Here is a 20,113-nt window from a genome sequence, read left to right on the forward strand (position 1 = left end):
AATGTAGTAGTTTGAGATGTTCAATGATATATTAAATTTATATTATTTTAATTATTAAGTTTGTTGAATATTTATTCAAATGAGTTTTCAAATTCGCTTAACAAACTTGTAAAATGAGCTCTAAATGAGTCTGAGCTCGCCTAACGAGTTAGGCTCGTTAACTATGATAATCGAGGAATAACAAGTCGAGCTCAAACTATTCGCGGGCTTTGTAATTTCAAAACGAGCCGAGCTCAAGGCTTGTGATAAAAGTTATATTCAAGCTTGAGCCCGGATATAACTTAAACGAGCCGAACTCGAGCGTAATATTGTTCGACTCGATTTGACTCGTTTATATTTCTACTGGAGATCTCTCTTTAGCCCGGTCACTAACATTCTTTTCCTTTTTCGTTCTTCTTTGATATGTAGGCTCGTTCGTGGCGCCAAGTCTCTCTTGCTCAAAATCTTTCCATGATCAACCTCGAAGTCACCCAGTCAGCATGTCATCTTTCCAAATCTCAAACACACAATCAACAGTGAATGAGGGAATATATAACTATTTTATCCATATCAGAAACATTAATCAGTATTAATAAAATTCACAAACAGTAAAAAAAATGCAGGGGCTTGAATGTTTGATCATAGGAGAGTCATTAACGTGGAAATAATTAAGTGCAAGATGGAATCATGTAGCTATTTAGAGATTAACTTGAATTAGTGGTCAGGTGAAACAATTTGATATAATACAATCTCCATTGTTATAGTTAGTATTTTCTTCCACAAGAAAATGTTTTTTTTTAATATTGTTATGAGGCTGCATTTATTGATGAAATTTGTCCATTGTTTGTTTATCTTTGATTTTAGGAATTTTTAATGAATTTTTTCTAAAGATTAAATATATTTTTAATAAAGTTCTTGCTACGATTAAAAAAAAATTACTCCACGATTAAAATTCACGTTGCCGGAATTCACAAACAGGACCACCAAATTATAACTCATCATCATTTATCTTCTTTCTTCTTCTTATCCTCTCTCTGTTCCTATTCCTTCTGCTTCATTCCCGTCGTCGATTCTGGCACTCAGCCGGCGTATCCGTCCGTCAAATGCCGACGGCATGGATCAAGTCCCTGCACTGCAAGACTAACACCGTCGACGACGTTCTCTACCCTTCGCGCTCCTCCTATTCCGACAAGAAGTCGCTGCTCTCCTCTGTCTCATGCGTCAGCTCCTCTCACGCTGTCCACGACGCCTACACTCCCAAGAAGCCGAAACCCAAGCCCAAGCCCAGCCCGGCACAGCCTCTCCCCTCGCCGGCTCCGGCGATCCTGCTCCCCGCCCGCTTCCCTTCCCTCTCGGAGCTCCCCCCGGGCCACTCCTCCCGTCGGGTGGTCGAGATCATCTTCACCTCCAGCTGGTCCCCCGACGCGGCGTTCCCCGGCGAGATCGAGATGCTGTTCCGCGTCCGCAACCCGGCCCGCACCGTCGCCCGCTTCGAGGAGCACCGCGCCGCCGTGCGCGCCCGCTCCGGCCCCGGAGACTCGCGCTGCGCGGCCGACGGGAACGAGATGATGCGCTTCCGCTGCGGCGCGGTCGTCGGCGACGCCGCCGGCGTCGCGTGGCCTGCAGAGCGTGTGCGGACCTTCTCCGGGAGCGGCGGCGCGCATGCGAGCGGCGGCGGCGGCGGGGCCGGCCGGCGGCGCGCGATGCTGGTCTGCCGGGTCATCGCGGGCCGGGTCAGGATCGAGTCGTCGTCGGACGCCGCCGACTCGGTGAGTCTGGGGAACGGCGAACTCGTCGTGTTCGACCCACGAGCTGTGCTCCCCTGCTTCCTCATCATCTACAAGCTCTGAGCCTAAATCCAATCATTGCTTAATGTCCTCCCATTTTTTCCCACACACAGCAATCCATCTGATCTCTTTGACTCAACCGCTGTAAAAATTTTAACCTTGTTTTTTCCCCCTTTTGTTGTTTATAGCATTCTTGATTTCAGCAGTCTCGTGTTGCAAGATGTTTGTGTCGTGTAGCTTCGAATTTCGATACATAATTTTCATTTTTTTTTTTTTTTTTTTGAGTGGGGACTCTCTTCTTAATTAATTGCAAACAAAAAACACAAAAGAACAAAAGAAAGAATCGATAATTTAGTGCTGCATGCAGCACTGAGTTTTATTTTATCCGTAGAATGCAATTTTGTTCCTCGATATTGTAGGAACTGATCGTCCCCAAGCGATCGACGATGGCAAAATTGGTGTTACAAGTCATTGAATAAGACAGCAAGCATGATGTGCACGTACCTAGCAATTTAGCTTGCAGGAAAACTTTTTGGGTGCCAACTGCCAAGGAATTCTCACTATGTTGCAGTTGCAAGAAGAAGAGGATCAGATGGCGTTTCTGACTTCCATTGTCAGTTACTGAGTGTTTTTACAGCACTGCATGGGGTAAATATATATTCACTTTTCAATAAATCATATATTAATTTCTTATTTTTCCTTTCTCCATTATAATATTTAGGAAATAGAATTCATTCTCTAAATTTAAAAAATATTATTCATAAATACATAATTTAATAAATAAATAGGATAATTGATATAAAAATTTTTTAAGCTAAGCTATTCAAAATTTAAAATATATATTTTTTTTCAATTGAATATCTGAGTTGGATGCACTTGTAACGCGGATTGACTTATAACGTTCCTATTAGCCTAATATAAAAATAAAAAAATATACCATAGAAGCAATACACAAATTATTGCATCTTATATCCATTTCGTGACACTATTTACGCGCATCACTGATTACATCATTTATCCTATCTATACACCCCATCAATTTCTTACTTCTCAAGCAAATACAATATAATAAAAACAAAATGAACAATCGATGACATCAGCAAATGAAGCAATCAAATAAAATACATAATTATACAAATGTCATAATATTATAAATAATACTGATAGATAGTATTGGATTCGATGTTAAGGAAAGATCAACCTCTATTGACTCCGTGTTTTCCGCAAGAAACACGCTTTCTTCGGCCATCGTTTACGAGCAACGAAACTTCCAAACAAAAACAAAATTACAATCAATTACTATTTTAATTAGCAAAAAAGAAAAAAAAAAAAGCTCACCGATCTTGTAGATGCTTCCATTTAGAAGACTGTATATCTTGCAATGCAATGACTCGGAAAGATATATGTATAAGCCTTCGCTAAGTCGTCAACGTGCGAAACAAGTTATAAGGAAGGCACGCACAGTATAAATACAGGTATCATCACCATGAACATGGATCAAGCAAATGAAGCAAAACCCTTCACTTCCTCCTCTTCCTCTTGTGTCTCTCAATCACGTCTCCTTCTTGTGTTCCTCTCTCCACGACTCCATAAAGTTCTATCAGGAGGTGCTCGGATTCGAGCTCGTCAAACGGCCTTCCTCCTTGGGTTTCGAGGGTGCATGGTGAGACTCATCACTTAGTAGTCAATATTATAGAGAAGCTACTAGTTTTTATATAGATATCTTCGTGAACAATCTTGTAACGTATATTTATGTGTTCTGTTCTTTTCTTTTGTTAAATTAATGGCATGCAGGCTCTACAAGTACGGGGTTGGCGTGCATTTGCTGCTACGAGATTCGCCGGCGACGACAGAGCCTAAGTCGCGAAAGATTGATCCGAAAGACAATCACATTTCGTTCCAAGTGAGCGACACGAGAATCACGAGAAGAATATTGGAAGAGAAGAAAATAGAATATGTGAGTGGAGTAGTGAGGGAAGGTGAGTTGGAGGTGGAGCAACTCTTCTTCCACGATCCTGATCACAACATGATCGAGATATGTGACTGTCAAAATATCCCCGTGATTCCTCTTTGATCTATTGATCGATGCATGATGTGATGATGAAGACGATGATAAAATATGTAGAAATAGTAATTGTAGCATTCATTGTGTAACATTTGTCATTTTGTGTGTTTGTTTTGAAATGATAATTCTTTATTATGATAATTTTGATTTATTTTAATATATTATAGCTGCTACGTGTTGTAGTATGTAGAACAATTATTATAAAAAATATTTTTGAGATAAAATTGAGTGTTATTTTGATGTCTTTTGAGAAAGAGTAAAAAAAATGACAAAAAAATCATAACAATGAGGGCCTTGTATTTAGTGGTTTTAAAAATAAAGAGCGTAAATGAATACCGTTAAAAAAGATCTTTCTCACTTCGTTGAGTAAATAAATGAATACGATTTAAAAAAAAATCTTCCTCTTGTTTGAGTTTGAGTGACCATTTTCATTTTTCTCTTTATTTTTTAAATTTAAAGTGATTGTTCCGATTAAATCCAGTAGATGGTCAAATGGTTAACGAACGGACTGTCACATGCACTGGAAATTATTAGAAAAGAGGATGAGGTAGACTTGAAATGTACTTCAATAGAAAATTAAAATATATAGCATGGGAAGGGATCCCGATAAATTACTCCGATACTTAAATTAGAATTTATTTAAGGTACGAAGTTAGTGGAGGAAGAAGAAAAAAAAAGTACGAGAGTTTAATGTAGCCGAAGAAAGTGTGAGAGTCCTCTTGCACTTACCTCCTCTAAGATTTATATAGTTATCAAATGTTGTATTCTCTTTTATCATCTTCATATGAGCATGTGAGGGGATCAGATCCTACAGCCATTAGTGTCTCTCCATTCACCAAATGCCACGTGTTTGATGTAGGGCAACTAGAAGATCAGATCTCATAACCATATAATCTCTTTTCTATTCACCTGGTGCAACGTGTTATGGAATATTCATAGTTATTGTCTGTATTTCCTTGGAGAAATAATCTTATTATTGAGGCGGTTATGCTACTTCTTTATCCACGTGCATCTTATGTGTTTTCAACGAGCCAAAGTAGGGTGTGGACCTGATCCAAGGATGAGGAAATGAGGTCAATGTTGAGTCGCTTTGAGGATAGATGAAATCAACAATTGAGACCAAGACAGGAAGGATGTCGAGATATGATGTTGATTCCTGGATGGAGTCGATGGCTGGGATAAAATTTGGGATGGTGTCGGCATCTAATGTCAAGTTCGGGATGATGTTGGCAGCTGAGGCCAATGTTGGGATGATGTCGGTGGCCACTAAGGCTGAGCTAAGTGCAATGCTGGGATCTGATACTGAAGCTAAGGGATGATGTTGAAATCTGAGGTCGAGGCATGAAGCGATAGAAATAAAGAAGAGATAAAGAAATTAAATAAGAACGGAGAATATAATTTCTGTATTGATTATTACTAAAGTCAATAGGTTTATTAATACAAATTATCCAAATAATAATAAAAAAGATTAAATATGACATACAATCATAATAATTATAATTATAGTATTAGATATAATAAATTTAGAAATATTATCTTTTCCTATTGATTCATGTCGATCTTGATTATGATTCCAAATATTAAAAATCTCGATTGATTGAAATCAATTCGAGATTATTATTCATTATTGTCATTACCCTTGATAAACGCAACGAGAGTGCCTGAATATTGACTTTGAGTGCTAACTTGATGAAACGTTGTCTATATAATAATTTGGTAAATATATCAACAATTTGATCTTCTATAAAGATGTAAGAAACCGAAGTTGTCAAATCACCACATGCTTATGAACAAAATGAAAATCAATCTCTACATCTTAGTACGAACATGAAAAATTGGATTTACGGCAAGATAAGTTGCTCTAATATTATCACATCAGATTTTTGGGAGTAGTGATTTGGGAAAAATGTCAAAAGAAGATATTATACACAATAATTTCGGACATCGCATTAGCTAGAGAATTTGATTTGGTTAGACAATGTGTGGTTGGATCAGTTTTTTAGTAAGGTACGAAATGTATTGTCAGATATTCACTATGATTCCACAATATCAAGATCTATTTTTGTTCAAGGGATTCTAGCCAATTGAAAGAATTTTCTGATCAATCCATAGATCATTTCGATTCCATTAGAAATAAGGATTCAGAATATCCCACATTGATAGATCAAACAGAGATTCAGCAATAACTATATATTTAGCTTTCGTGCTTGAGCGAGAGACTGTAGGTTACTTTTTTGTAAGTTAGGAAACAAAATTTTGCTCAAAAAATATGGCATATCCACTAGTAGAATATCTATCTTCGGGAGATTCGGCTCAATCTGCATCATTAAAGGCAATTAACTCTCATGAGTGTTGGTGCGATTAGTACCAATGGTCAAACTTATGTTTTGATGAATAACAAATGGTTTAAAGTTATATGTTATGTTTATCTAATACTTTTACCAAGTATACAAGAATGACAGGTCTAGAGGACTTGACACCAGCCTGAAGCCTAGTTAGGTCTAAAGACTTGATAATTGGCATAAAGTCCAAATAGATCAAGATGTAACCCGATATTTGGCAGGAAGTCCAACTGGGTCTGTGGGACCTGTCACTCGCTAAAGTCCAGTTGAGTTTGTGGACCTGATAACTAGCAGAAAGACTTAGTGGGTTAAGAGGTTACTCAAGTGACTACAAACACTACAAGAAAAAAGCTAAACAACAACGCTTTTTTGGCGTTGTCGTATGTACTTAAAAAGTGATGTTGTAGATGGTGTTGTAGAAAGTCATATCAAAGACAACGCTTTAAAAGCGTTGTGGTTGGTCACAAAGACAACGCTTTTTAAGCGTTGTCTTTTCGTTCTTAAAAAGCGTTGTTATAGATGCTGTTGTAAAAATGCACATATCAAAGACAACGCTTTAAAAGCGTTGTGGTTGGTCACAAAGACAACGCTTTTTAAGCGTTGTCTATTCGTTCTTAAAAAGCGTTGTTAAAGATGCTGTTGTAAAAATGCACATATCAAAGACAACGCTTTAAAAGCGTTGTGGTTGGTCTCAAAGACATTGTTTTTTAAGCGTTGTCTTTAATTACTTAAAAACGTTGTCTTTTTAAATTTATAAAAATTGTTTTTTAAGCGTTGTCCAAATAGTCAAAATTATAAAAATACTCAAAATTTACATATAATTGAATATCCACAACCACAATCATTTTTATAATAAGACTATTTAACAAATAAATAAAACTTTATATTATACAAACAAAATGTATACATATTGATCCACAAATTAAATTTGTATCATACAAGTTATCCTTAACTTCATGACAATAATTTTTCAAACACACAAGTTTTACAAAACCTCATCATTGACTAACCGTTGTTGTTGGTGTCCATCGCATGGAATTGCTTCTTTAAGTCCAGCAATCTCTTCTTCCGAAAGGCTTTCAGCTATCACTCTTAGAGCCATCTTCTTCAACTTGTCATCAGCACACCTGGGTTGTAGGCAATCAAGAAATTTTGTATGAAAACTTTCATACATGTAAATCTCGTACTAAATAATATGTCAATGTTATATATACATGTAATTCATACCGTAAGTGTGTTTATATCGTAACTGACAAGTTTTCTTTAGGGCCAACTTCTACTCAAGCTCTTTAAACACTGCATCAAAATAAAAAAATTGGCATTAGTTCTGTGCTAAATGAAAATCATATTTAGAGGAAAAAGCGGGAGTGCTGTAGATGGATATATTAACCAAGCATATTAATGTTTGACCTGTCTTTACAAGTTCTAAGCATATATATTAACCAAGCGGGAGTGCTGTAGACTCCGAACCAAGTAAAAATAAACTATGTTAGCAATTGTTTTTACTTAACTTATATTCTGCTGCATTTTACTCAATTGTTTTTAAACGAACGTGAAAAAGCAACGAGTGCTATTGACATTAATTTTGAACTAGAATTAATTTTGAACTAGAATTTCTGTAATAGAATCTAACTTAAGTTATACCATGAGATTGACAATTATTTACACAATTGAGCTGAAGCAAGGTAAAAGTTCAACTTGACATGACACATTCACAGTCCCAAAATCGAGGACGACATTCTATTCCCTTCCAACACCCATGCGTCATGGAAATATATATATTAACAAACTGTAGACATTATCCTACTATCAAATTCTCAGAAGTCAGAAGTTGGCAATGGAAATGTGAATGCAGTTCAATTTATGAATAGCTAATGATCAACTAAGTTGATTTTGGTTAGCTTTCCAGCGAGAGCTTGAATAAGAAATCGCATGCAGTTTACAAGATTCTTAGTTCACGAAATTCCATAAAAACGGGTTAATTATAACAACATTAACTACCCATATTAAAAGATATATTGCATCTTTCAAAATAGGTTCACAAGAAACAAATCATCTAAAGAGGTCAATGCATGAAAACAAAATTCAAACAGCACACACCTAAGTTCGCTAACCATTGAACCAAGTGTACAATAAGCAAGTGGATTACATTTGTTATTTCAATTTTTATTCAAAAATACGATAATGATGAATAAGGAGAAATGAATGAAGTGCTGATAAAGATTTACAACTAGGCTTTTTTACCAAAAAAAAACTTTTAATTAAATGGATTTGCCTCGTACAGTAAAAAAAATCTTATTAAAAGGTTTTTCAAAAATAATCTTAACCATGGTAAATTACATTCACAATAACTTTCTAAATAATGAAAGTATGATACCTGATCCTCAAGGAATAATCTTGGCGGAGTACACCATGCACCGCGATGGAATTGATTGAAAGAACTGGTGCTGCTTAGTCCAGTAAAAGAGCTCACTTGGGACATTTGCGGACTTTGCTGCCCACCAACAGCAAGTTGCTCCTGCTCCTGATCTTGCTCCCTCAAAGCAATAATGTAATCATAGGTGCTGATTCCCTGTAAGCGCATCCATGTAGAGTAGCATGAGCTAGTTAAAGTGTCAATTTTCTCCAGAATTGATGAATAAACAACACCATATCGTTCAAATTCTACTATTTGTTTTCCACTATGGAAAATCTATCAGTTAAATAACAAGCTGTAATAGTTCAGTTGGATAATAAGTTTCAGTAATGCTCAGTGTATGGATGAATGCAAAGAATTTGAAAATATAAAAGATATATTCCTTGAAATAGAGATATTTGACCGGATACATAGGTTTGTTTTATATAAATGTAGGAGCTGTGTAACTGGTAGTGTTTGCTGTGTCACAAGTAGAAATATGAAAGTAGTGTACCTTTTTTATTAAAAGAATATGGAAGAAGAAAAGTTGTGCAACTGGAAGAGTAGCAACCATGGCTAATAAAGTGCACACAGCCTGCATTATAGAGACATTATCAAATTAGTATCAGAACCTTGAAAAATCCTCATTATGATGTGTGATTTTCATTCATTTTCTCTTCTGAGTACTCACCACCACAATGATAAAGGGTGCCAAGGAAAAGCTACTACCCAGCTTTGAAACAATTTCAGCAGAAAATCTCCTTCTCTCAACAAAACACAGTATCAGCACAAGCATCCCAACAGCCCACTGCAGAATAAGCTGGCCCAAGGTGCACAAAGCATGGAGACCAATCAATAGTCAATCAGAATGAAAAGGACCTGACATAAAATGCATTCTATGTATCAGGTCCTTCACGTACTAAGAAAATAGTATCTTCTAAGTTGATGCACACAGATGATAAATCTACACTAAGAAAATAGTGTCAATCACTATGATTAATGAATACAACTATTGGAATGGTAGGAAATATTTGTGCTTACCAAGAGAAGAGCAAACACCATGAGGATGAAGAACCTTTTGTAATTTTTTCTTCCTATGCAGTTATTGATCCACTACAAGGAAAGATGAATACTGCATATTACTACAAGATAACAAAACATATAAGGTTGTGAATGGAGAAAACCCTCACCCTGCAATGATGATCAAAGCCATCAACGCATTTGTCACAGACTCTACAATGCTTACTATATTTTAGAACCTGCAATACAAACAGATAGAAATCATTAGAGAAAAACCAAGTTAATATAAAGCACATAAGAACTTTATTTTCTTGAAAAGATTGTGTGGCTCATCGTAAATGAGATCTCTATCACCTTTCTCCCTAATAACCAATATTCTGAATTATCCATCTTTTATGGTTATGCATTTGTCCAAAGGCCATCTGATCAAGCAATCAAAAAAAGTAAATTACTCATCTTACTGTCCTATTCTTTTTAAGACATCCTACCACACCACATGAGAAGCACCCACATTGTTTTGGTTAGCCTAGAAATTTGCAACTTATCACCTCGAATCCCAACGGTGGCATCACTCTGAATTATTGCACAACTTCTCCATCCATAGCAATCCAAACACCAGAACACGAAATGGCGAAGAAATATTACCTTAGTTAAGATGGAAGATTAAAAGTATTGATCAGGAAGAGACCAACAACTTTAGAAGCCTCGAAGTTTTAAATTTTGTCCATGCTGGTTGGCACAGGGAAAAAAAATTCATTCCATCTGCCAACTGGCACACGAAAAAGAACAAAACTACTGGTATGCTCCTATGAACTGCACCACCGCTTGCCGCCTTTAACACCTCATGTGTTCCTCTTTGTCGGTTGAAACCTACTATGTCACCTCATTGCCAATTGAAACCCACTGCATCCCCTCACGAGCAGTCTTCTGAACAGCCACCCACCGGATGAGGCCAATAGCTTTGAATGCCTTAAACACATGGTTTTAGATCTTGTTTGTGTCACTTAACATGGCCAATATATATGCTTGGAGAAGATGACTTGTTTCAGAAGCTTTTTAGATCAAAGATACGAAGTGCATTGTTATAAAACTATATGCACGAACACTTGCTTATACGGTTCTTGAAATAAAATACATTCGTAACCGTCACTAGCCCAAGCTCAATAAGGAAAATTCACGGTAAATGTGCATAGTATACCTCAGATACTGCAGATGATAGGGAAGGTCAGAAGACAGTTTGACGCAAATATTGAGATTGCCCAAGCCAATCCATGGTACTAATCCTGACAGCTCCTCCAAATCGCACTGACTTGATTGTGTCCACCCATCCTTGTTCATCAGCTTGGAACCTTTGAAATGAAAGCTGCATTGGGTACATGGAAAAAACAACAAAAAGGGAGGATAAATGATAGCCACCAACCTAATTGTTCACAAATATCTGTATAAGTTATTAAGGGTGTTCATAGAAGTTGATCCTTTAGTCGTGTCTGTTAGATGGTCAAATCTAGGCGCCAACTCAAAAATGTTGGCGTCCAAGTGTTAGTGTTCAACTACTTCTGATTTTCTTCATCTTTGAATTGTTAAATACATAGGGTATTTATAGGGAATACTCAAGATGTATCTAAATAAATACATGAACCAATATTAAATGACATACATTCATCATCCGAAGAGTCATTCATGAATCCTCCAATATTCATGCTCCAGATGACCATACATTAGATTATAAGTCCAATTAATTTGATTGCAAGGTTGTAAACAGTCCTTGAGGGCTATTGATAGTGATTCCAGTACGTATTGGAAAATAATGGAACAAACCTATGAAACAGCTATCAAGGGATTCACTTCAACTTTCCTAAACCAAAGAAGAAACAGATGGATTACAAAAGAAAACAATTTGCACCATCAAACTGAAACTTATAATAAGCCTTAATAAATTAATGAAAAAAGAATTGTTTAGAAGTTCACTGAGAAACATATGAAAATACAACAAATGCAACTGCAAAAAAAAAATAAAAAACTAGTATCCAATTAACTTTTTTTTATACTTTCAGATCAAAAGGTCAAATTTATATACTTTGGTTCATGTTCAAGCAAGAGTATAACAATCTCATCAACAACCTAACATAACCCTAAACCCTAATACCCTCAACCTCTTTGAGGTATGAGAACCAAAAAGGGCTAGTTAAACAGTCCACTTCCTCGTTCACAATGTTCTCCGCATAAACTGGACTAGCAATTCTCCAACAATATCCAACAATACCGCATTTAAATGTGACATTGACTTGAACACTTGTAGTATTTCTTCTCCAAGTCTCCTGTTACATTGGTGAAAATTGAAAAACATCCAGTAAATGAGGTAAAATATTAGCAAAGGCCCCCAAGAAAGTTGTCCATATCAAATTTCTTTAAAAAACAATAAAAATGTGAACTACCCTGAGAGCAAAATTCTGGAACCAGTCAAAGTACAAGACACTTGCAAACTAAAATTCAACCTTCAGCTATTTTTTGTGAGCTATTAATTGTTTCACTGCGAATGTGAAAAATGAGAGATGACATATTATAATTTCACAGCATAGACTCCAAGGGAATAAAACTTTTAGAGAAATTGCAGATGACATTACTAAACTTCTTTGAACGGAATATGGTTCAGTGGATAAGCAACCAGAACACAATAAGGTCACAGCATCCAGCACAATTAAACAGCAATCTAGCAAGTAGTATGAAGTACGAAGAAACGCAGATAACAAGATAAATGGCCTTGCCGATCAAAGGCGAGAAATGACATCTTTAACCTCGGCAGGTGTATATAGATGGTAAGTAGGAGCCACCTTTGCAATGTCAACATTATTAGGGGTTACTTGTTAATGCAAATGAGTAATTAGCAATGTAAAAGTTGCAATACTCTGCAATTTATGTAAAACAAAATGAAACCCTAGAACTGGATCCTTAAGCATCAGTCCAATTTACCCGTCTAATACAAAAGTACCCAAAACATACATTCAGGTCAGCTGGTACCAGATTGAATAGTGTATTCTCTCTTTATCATATTTAAATGCAGTGTTTATATGATTTAGAAGTAAACATCTAAGCACACCCGATTAGTTTATCCAAATAGACCAAGTAATAATTCATTAACCAGGAGCCTGAATGAACCTAATCCAGGTTTGATAACAGGGATGCTTTATCTATCTTCTAAAGCAGGTAGATACAGAAAAACCACAAGAAATATACCTTTTCTTCCATGACTTGTTTCAGGATGGAAAGAGCTATAGTTTCAGCTTCCAGAAGGGACAGGTCCTGGATAAACAAGCGCCCTCATGAAATTATTCTCATCACCACCACCACAATACCACAAACAGAAAATTACTATAGATCTAAGTAGCCACAATAGAGAAGGCTGCCGATTCTCTAAGTATTGTGGAGGTTCAGCCTGATTCTGCATAGCTTCGTCTGAAGTACATATTCTGCTTCCTACAGTATGTACTTGATTAACATTAGATGCTCATGAGTTTTATAATAAGAGAAATAACTTTACCCATCTAGCAGTGGTATGACAGAACAAACTTCAATAGCAGTCAGAAGGAAGAATTAAAGCACTTAAAACAACATTGTCCAGGCAGTGTGTTGTATCGAGATTACCATGTGAAATAACTGTACCAGTTTGTCAAAACAGTCAAACAAGTTTATCACCATAGCATTGCTGCACATTAAGAAGGTATAACAAACACAATTCAAGATTTTTCAAACAACGGAGGACCCAAATTATACAGTGAGGAAACGATAAACACTAAAATGATCGAAACTACTTGTAAGTAATCATTATTACTATTTTTTTTTTTACTTGTAAGTTTTTCATAGTTTAAATCAGACCTTGTTCCACCTTAATTCAGCACATAAAAAAGCCCAGTCTGAGCTTCAAATTTAAGCCCAAATTCTAGAAAAAAGTCAAGAAAGATGCCAAATTTGCCCACTTCATCAATCAGATTTATTTTCTAGAGATCCGACTGCAGTGATCAGAAAAGCATGATGTGAAGTAGGGGGGAATAAGAATACAAGAAGGGCATGATACACACAAACTTTGGACCTGTATTCTTGAAAATTTATAGATTGCCATCAGGATGTTAATAGAAATTGTAAATCCCCATGAATAAATCGAGATCCAAGTCTGGAAAGAGAAATTTAAGCAACTAATGTTAGAAGCCCGAAGGGGCAGTGAGCGCACCTGATTCACCGGGAGACGCCATTACGAAGGGATGAGAGAGCGAAGTCGAGAACGAGCAGTGAAGGTAAGGAAGAGCAGAGAGAGGGAGGAACAGTGAGGGCAAGAGCAAAGATATCGAGGAGCCGGATCGAAGAACCGCGTGGCAGTGCTACGGCTCCGTCGGATAGTAGAAGAAATTGAGGGATCTCGGCTCCGTCGGCTCCGCCGTGAGAAGATTAGGAAGGGTAAGCTGACTTTGATTGAGGAGATGGGGAAATGCGAGATTAGGGATCTCGACTTGGAGGAGTTGGGCCGGCGTGAGGAGTTTGGGTCGAGATTAGGGTTCAAAGGAGATCACGCGGCAAGGAGAGGAGAAGGAGAGGAGAAGGCACTCGTGGAGAGGAGTGGAGAGGAGAACTCGTGGAGAGGAGTGGTGAGGAGAAGGCGCGCGCGCGTTGAGGGTTTAGAGTTTAGCAAAGCGAGGGCTGCGAATTTATTTTAAGTGAGTTTAGGAGAAACATACACAACACTTTAAAAAACGTTTTTTAAAAAAATGTTGTCTTTGACCATAAACAACAACACTAAAGACAACACTTCATTAAAAACCGTTGTCTTTAGTAAAAAGTAAATACCATAGACAACGCTTTTCACTAAAAGCGTTGTAAAACAAAGAACGACAACGTTTTTATTAAAAAGCGTTGTCTATTGGGTGTTGTTGAATGCAAAAATTCTTGTAGTGAAATGGTAAGTAAAAGTAAGTCACTGGAGGAGAGTGAACCAATGAGGACGAGTCCAGTGTGATTGTAGGCGCTGGTTCATCTTAGGTCTATTTTTGGAAACATAAGCTGAGACTTTGTGTCAGACAGGTCTAATTCATACTATTAGAAACTGTGATAATTCTATTTTACAGGTAAAAATATTATTTTGTTAAGGCTAACAATTATTTTGCATCTTAAACACATGATTTACCTCAGATAAATAGAGATCCGAGGCACCTCAGGTTGACCAGCTTAGCCTCTGCATTTTTGAGGCGCGGAGGCACCTCCAGTGGGAAGAAGGTCTAAATGTAAAGGGTGCAAAGGTGCCTCAGTTTGATGGATAAGTTTTAAGGATATGAAGCGAACTTCTCATATCTGATCAACACTGATTGGAGGTGCCTCTAAAACGATTGGAGGTGCCTCTAAAACGATTGGAGGTGCCTTCAATGTCCTATAAAAGAAGTTGCTGAGCAACTATTTGCTCGTTCCTTGGCGTAATCAAGCTTCCAACTGTGATGCTGCTATGCTACAATGCTTCAACACTAACTCCAAGCTTCAATTTCCATTTACTATGAGTCGGTATATTTTAATTTAAGTTGCAATTATTTGTTACTAATTATTGAATAGAGGAAATCTAGAATTGTTACACTTTCTTCGATCAATTGTATTCGCATTACTCTTCTGGTGGTTCTAGAAGAGAATTTAGTGGATTACCCATCGATAAGTACAAAGGACCTGGGTCTTGGAGTAGGAGTTGTCGAAGGCTCTGAACCAAGTAAAAATAATCGTGTTCTGTTTCTTTCTATTTTTCTTACTAGTTTATTTTTTTTGTTGCACACTGATTTTAAAAAATCAAAAAGAAAGTTTTAAAATACACGTGATTCACCCCCCCCCTCTTACGTGCAATCAAACCTACTATGAGGACTGATGATATAAAAGAAGACCATGTAAAATAGTGTCTTTGAGATATCAAAGAATTCTCTTAACACATTTCCAATGGTATTCAGTAGGACAATGCATAAATTGACTAGCATGATTGACAGCGAAAGAAATATCGGATCATGTATTGGTGACATATTGTAAGACACTAACAATACTTTGGTAGATCTTGGGGTAAACCATTGAAGAGGATGATGAAGGTGTAGTGAAACCACCTTCAATTATTAGTGTGGAGATAAGACATGCACCATCCATTTTAGCTCATTGTAGAAGTCTAGTAATATATTTGCTCTAAGAGAGAAGATAACTTTCAGAATGTGAAAGAAACTCTATGCCAAGGAAAAAACAAGCATTGTCAAGATCCGAATAGGAAACTTTTGATGAAAAAGATAGAGTAAAGTAGCAATATCGTTCTGATCACTACCAGTTATTAAGATATCATCCACATAAATTAGAAGATATATTGAAAATTCCTCATTGCATTTATAAAATAGGAAGAGTCAATTTTTGAGTCAAAGAATCACTGAGTATGATGCCAGGTAGATAGATGATGAAACTATGCACGATGTGTTTGCCGAAAACCATATATATGTTGGTTGGTCCTAGGAAGATCGTACCGGTTCTACTGTACAAAAATTTTATATAAGTGTTGAACTTTTCCTAACAACCTATTGTGTTCTTTAGAAATTAAATTTCGAATCACAAACGGAACTTAACATTATTGATTCCAAAGTTAACTTATCTGTTCTTAGTGGTTTAGATTTGGATCACAAATGATACTTAACATTATAAATCCAAATCCACTTAGGTTACAAATTTAATTAAATATTTATTTTGAAAATCGGCTCCTAGGTCAAACGTGGTGAGACACTTGGCCTTCTTGGGTATGGAAACATCCACCACTGCCTCGACAAAGCCTCTTAACGAAATTCAATATTTAATTTTCTTATATAACCTTAGGTTTAACCAAAAAGAACAATCGAATCACAAGATCGACAAATAAAACAAAAGAAACACAACTTCAAATTACAAATCCGAAAATCTAGAATCTCTAGCCTCTTGTGTTTGGAATTCATACAAAGAAAAACTAGTATGATGCGGAAAATAATTACTAGTTATACCTTTCTTTGTAAGCAATAACCTCTTGATCTTCTACTGTATTACTCTTCTTATCTCGGACGTTGTGTGGGCAACAATCTATCGAGATGAGAACCACCAACACCTTCCTTCTTGCAAGATTCGGCCACCAACCTTCAAGCTCCAAGGGATGCAAGAGCAACGCCTCCTTTCTCTCATTCTTCTCCTAGCTAGAACCGGCCACCAAGGACTCCTCTAGTGTTGATGTCGCCGGCCACCAAGGAGGAAGAGAAAAGGAGAAGAGCAAGGAACTAGGGCCGACCACCACCAAGGAAGAGAAGAGAGGAAAATAGAATAGAATTGTGTAAGGTGAGGCACCTCTACCCCCTCTTTTATATTCCATGGTCTTGGTAAATAAGAAAATTTAAATAAAAACTTTCTTAATTTATTTGTCATGAAAAGGAAAATTTAATTGATTAAAAATAATTTCCTTTTCTTAAATCAACATGGTCGGCCACCTCATAGCTCCAAGGAAAGAAAGTTTTAATAACACAAGAATTAAAACTTCCTAATTTGTTTTCGGAAATTTTTAAAATAAAAATTTCTCTAATAATTTTTCCCTTCATGGTTGGTTATAAAAGGAAATTTTATAAATTAAAATCTCTCTTTTAAAACATGTGGATGATTTCTAAAAAGGAAAGTTTTCTTCAAAATTAAAATCTTCCTTTTAACTACAAATAAGGAAAGATATCTAATCTTTCTCTTAATCATTCGTAGACAACTATAAAAGAAAATATTTAATTTTTAAACTCTTCTTTTAAATCATTGCTTCCACATAAGGAAAGATTTTAAATAAAAATCCTTTTAATTTAACTAGGGCCCGCCACAACAAGCTTGGCCTCCAATCTATGGCCGACCCCCTCAACTTGGCTCAACCCTTGGCTTGGCCAGCCTAAGCTTGGGCTCCAAGCTTGCTTGGCCAACCACCTAAGGGGTGGGTAGGAAGGTGGGTATAAGTGGGTATAATTCTCTATATACAAGAGGCTACGATAGAAACCGAGAGGAGGAATTGGTTTTGATCTCCCAATGAAATTAAGCTTCCCGTGTTCACCCCAAACACTCAACTTAATTTCATCAATAATAATTCATACCACTAAAAAATTATTATTGAACTACCGCACCAATGCCAAATTACATTTTGGGCTCCTTCTTATTATGAGTGTGTTAGTCTCCCTGTGTTTAAGATGTCGAATGTCCATTAATTAAATGAGTTACTGACAACTCACTTAATTAATATATCAATCCAAGAGTAGTACCACTCAACCTTATTGTCATGTCGGACTAAGTCCACCTGCAGGGTTTCCATGACAATCCTTATGAGCTCCTCTTGGAGACATTATTAACCTAGATTACTAGGGCACAGTTTCCTTCTATAATCAACAACACGCACTATAAGTAATATCATTTCCCAACTTATCCGGTCTATTGATTTATCGAGCTAAATCTCACCCTTTGATAAGTCAAAAAAATAAATACTAAATATATGCGCTTGTTATTATATTAGGATTAAGAGCACACACTTCCATAATAATTAAGGTCTTGTTCTTTTATTAAGTTAGTATAAAAAGAACTTACCTTAAATAGTCCTGCTCAATACACTTAGAGTGTACTAGTGTAATTTATCAGTCAAGATAAACTTATATTTAATTACACTACGACTATTCCAATGGTTTGTTCCTTTCCATCTTAGTCGCGAGCTACTATTTATAATTTATAAAAAAACGATAACATGATCTTCTGTGCTTGACACCACACACCATGTTATCTACAATATAAATTAATTGAACAACTACATTTAGCATAAATGTAAACATTTTTGACCAATGTGATTCTTTATTTCAAAATAAATGTTTACAAAAGCTAGGCTTTTAGTATACACTCTAACAATATAGATGTTTAAAGTTGATACACATGTGTTGGAAGTTACGGGTGGATGAATCTAAGTGGTTGCTCTATAAAAATAATGTCTTCAAGGTGTTCGTGAAGCTAAGTATTAGAAACATCTAATTATCGTATTGACCAAATAGAGCTAACAGCTATAGAGAGTAACAATCTGGTAGTTATAATTTTAATGATTGGACTAAAAGTTGAATGCTTAGACAGTTGATAGGAAATGAATACAAAAGTTGATATTTATTTTCTAGCTCCAGGGGTCTTTTTATAACCCCTAGAAAATTCTATCCCAGGCTGGAAGGCACCTCCAACAAACTAGAAGGCACCTCCAGCAAGGCAGGCGAGGATAAAACTTTATCCTCCCCAACAACCACTTTTTGCCCAGTCTAAGGCGCCTTCAAGTGATTGAAGGCGCCTTCCACTAGAAAGGCGTAAGGGCGCCTCTAGTAGTGTTGGAGGCACCTCCAGTAGTTCCAGCAGCTCCATTTTGCTCTTCCGTTACTCCGTTCGCTTGGGTGATTTCGGCCAACCGGAATAGGGCTCACCTGAACATATTTTTCGACCATCTCCTCAAGCAGCCTTCCTCCCCGACTTCTCATCCCTCGGACCGCCGCGTGCATCTTTCTCGTCCACCGGTGTACTCTTCTGCAACACCTCGTGCCTCGGATGCACTGAGCCCGTCGACTTCCTTCGCGCACCATCCTTCTCGCTAGCTGCGTCTACTAAGGATGGTCATTCAAGAGTTCTCAGGAAGGCGTTGAGTGCATACCGGATTGAATCTTAGTTCATTACTGATTCTCCAAGATTGTTGAGTTGAGTGATGAATTCTTTGATCCGTGCTTGAAGTTACGCTACCTTTTCTCCATGGTTCATCCGCAGGTTTGTTAGCTGGGTTTGGAGGATGTCTCACCTTGCTAACTTTAATTCCGAAGTACCTTCGTGGAGTTCCAGAAATTTCTCCCAGAGCTCTTTGACGAATTCATAGTTATCGATTTGATTGACCTCATAGAGCGGAGAAGGATGTTCAGCAGATGGAACTCTGCTTTGTCATTCCTCATGCAGTCAGCTTGTTCTTTCTTCGTTCATAAGCACTCTTCTTTTACAGTTTCATGTTGATCCTTGGGGGCTACAAAATCATATTTTATAATTAATAGGATCTCAAAGTCTATTTTAAAAAATATCTCCATGCGGCATTTCCATTGCGCGAAGTCTCCCTAGAACTTCGGTGGATGAATGCTTGCATCGGCCATCCTTTCGTTACTTTAGTGGCGACTAGTCCTTTCTGAAGTGACCCTTCTCTGATACCACTTGTTGATTCCGGTAGGTCGACAAAAGGGGGTGAATTGCTTGTTAAAAAAAATAAACTTTTCCTGACTTTCAACTCAGATTAGTAGTAACAGTATAATTATAACAAGTAAATTAAACAACTATAAAATGAAAGAAGAAGCAAAGAAATTTACTTGGTTACAACTTAAGTGGTTGTTAATCCAAGATAAATGAAAAACACTAAAAGTCTCCTTCGATGAAGACGGAAAAACCTTTTATACTCGTTGAATCCTCGGACAGTTGCTAGAAAATGAATACAAGAGATGAT

At 36.9% G+C, this 20,113-nt stretch overlaps 3 protein-coding genes across 3 annotated transcripts; 2 read left to right on the plus strand and 1 right to left on the minus strand.

The window, feature by feature from the left end:
- The first annotated feature begins 962 nt into the window (after positions 1–962).
- LOC122024696 lies at positions 963–2,009 on the plus strand. Its single transcript, XM_042583369.1, has one exon. The coding sequence runs from the start codon at positions 1,083–1,085 to the stop codon at positions 1,827–1,829; it is 747 nt and encodes a 248-aa protein (XP_042439303.1). The 5' UTR covers positions 963–1,082; the 3' UTR covers positions 1,830–2,009.
- A 1,224-nt stretch (positions 2,010–3,233) lies between these two features.
- On the plus strand, positions 3,234–3,971 carry LOC122025278 (metallothiol transferase FosB-like). The gene is made up of 2 exons (XM_042584056.1): positions 3,234–3,429; positions 3,561–3,971. Exons 1-2 carry the CDS (start codon positions 3,272–3,274, stop codon positions 3,838–3,840), a joined length of 438 nt encoding a protein of 145 aa, XP_042439990.1. The 5' UTR covers positions 3,234–3,271; the 3' UTR covers positions 3,841–3,971.
- Positions 3,972–8,070: 4,099 nt separating this feature from the next.
- Positions 8,071–9,694, minus strand: LOC122025125 (probable protein S-acyltransferase 22). The gene is made up of 5 exons (XM_042583887.1): positions 9,610–9,694; positions 9,260–9,388; positions 9,083–9,163; positions 8,551–8,745; positions 8,071–8,088 (listed from the first exon to the last, which is right to left on the minus strand). Exons 1-5 carry the CDS (start codon positions 9,628–9,630, stop codon positions 8,071–8,073), a joined length of 444 nt encoding a protein of 147 aa, XP_042439821.1. The 5' UTR covers positions 9,631–9,694.
- Positions 9,695–20,113: the final 10,419 nt, after the last annotated feature.

The sequence above is a fragment of the Zingiber officinale genome, chromosome 9B (assembly GCF_018446385.1).
Source record: "Zingiber officinale cultivar Zhangliang chromosome 9B, Zo_v1.1, whole genome shotgun sequence".
Lineage (NCBI taxonomy): Eukaryota > Viridiplantae > Streptophyta > Magnoliopsida > Zingiberales > Zingiberaceae > Zingiber > Zingiber officinale.

Bases quoted from the DNA above. Each gene is read 5' to 3' on its own strand.
- LOC122024696 (XM_042583369.1), top strand. From the start codon at position 1,083: ATGCCGACGGCATGGATCAAGTCCCTGCACTGCAAGACTAACACCGTC.
- LOC122025278 (XM_042584056.1), top strand. From the start codon at position 3,272: ATGAAGCAAAACCCTTCACTTCCTCCTCTTCCTCTTGTGTCTCTCAAT. The intron at 3,430-3,560 runs GTGAGACTCATC...AATGGCATGCAG, and splicing joins TTGGGTTTCGAGGGTGCATG to GCTCTACAAGTACGGGGTTG.
- LOC122025125 (XM_042583887.1), bottom strand. From the start codon at position 9,630: ATGGTGTTTGCTCTTCTCTTG. The intron at 9,389-9,609 runs GTAAGCACAAAT...ACCTTGGGCCAG, and splicing joins TGGTGTTTGCTCTTCTCTTG to CTTATTCTGCAGTGGGCTGT. The intron at 8,746-9,082 runs GTACACTACTTT...ATGCGCTTACAG, and splicing joins ATATTCTTTTAATAAAAAAG to GGAATCAGCACCTATGATTA.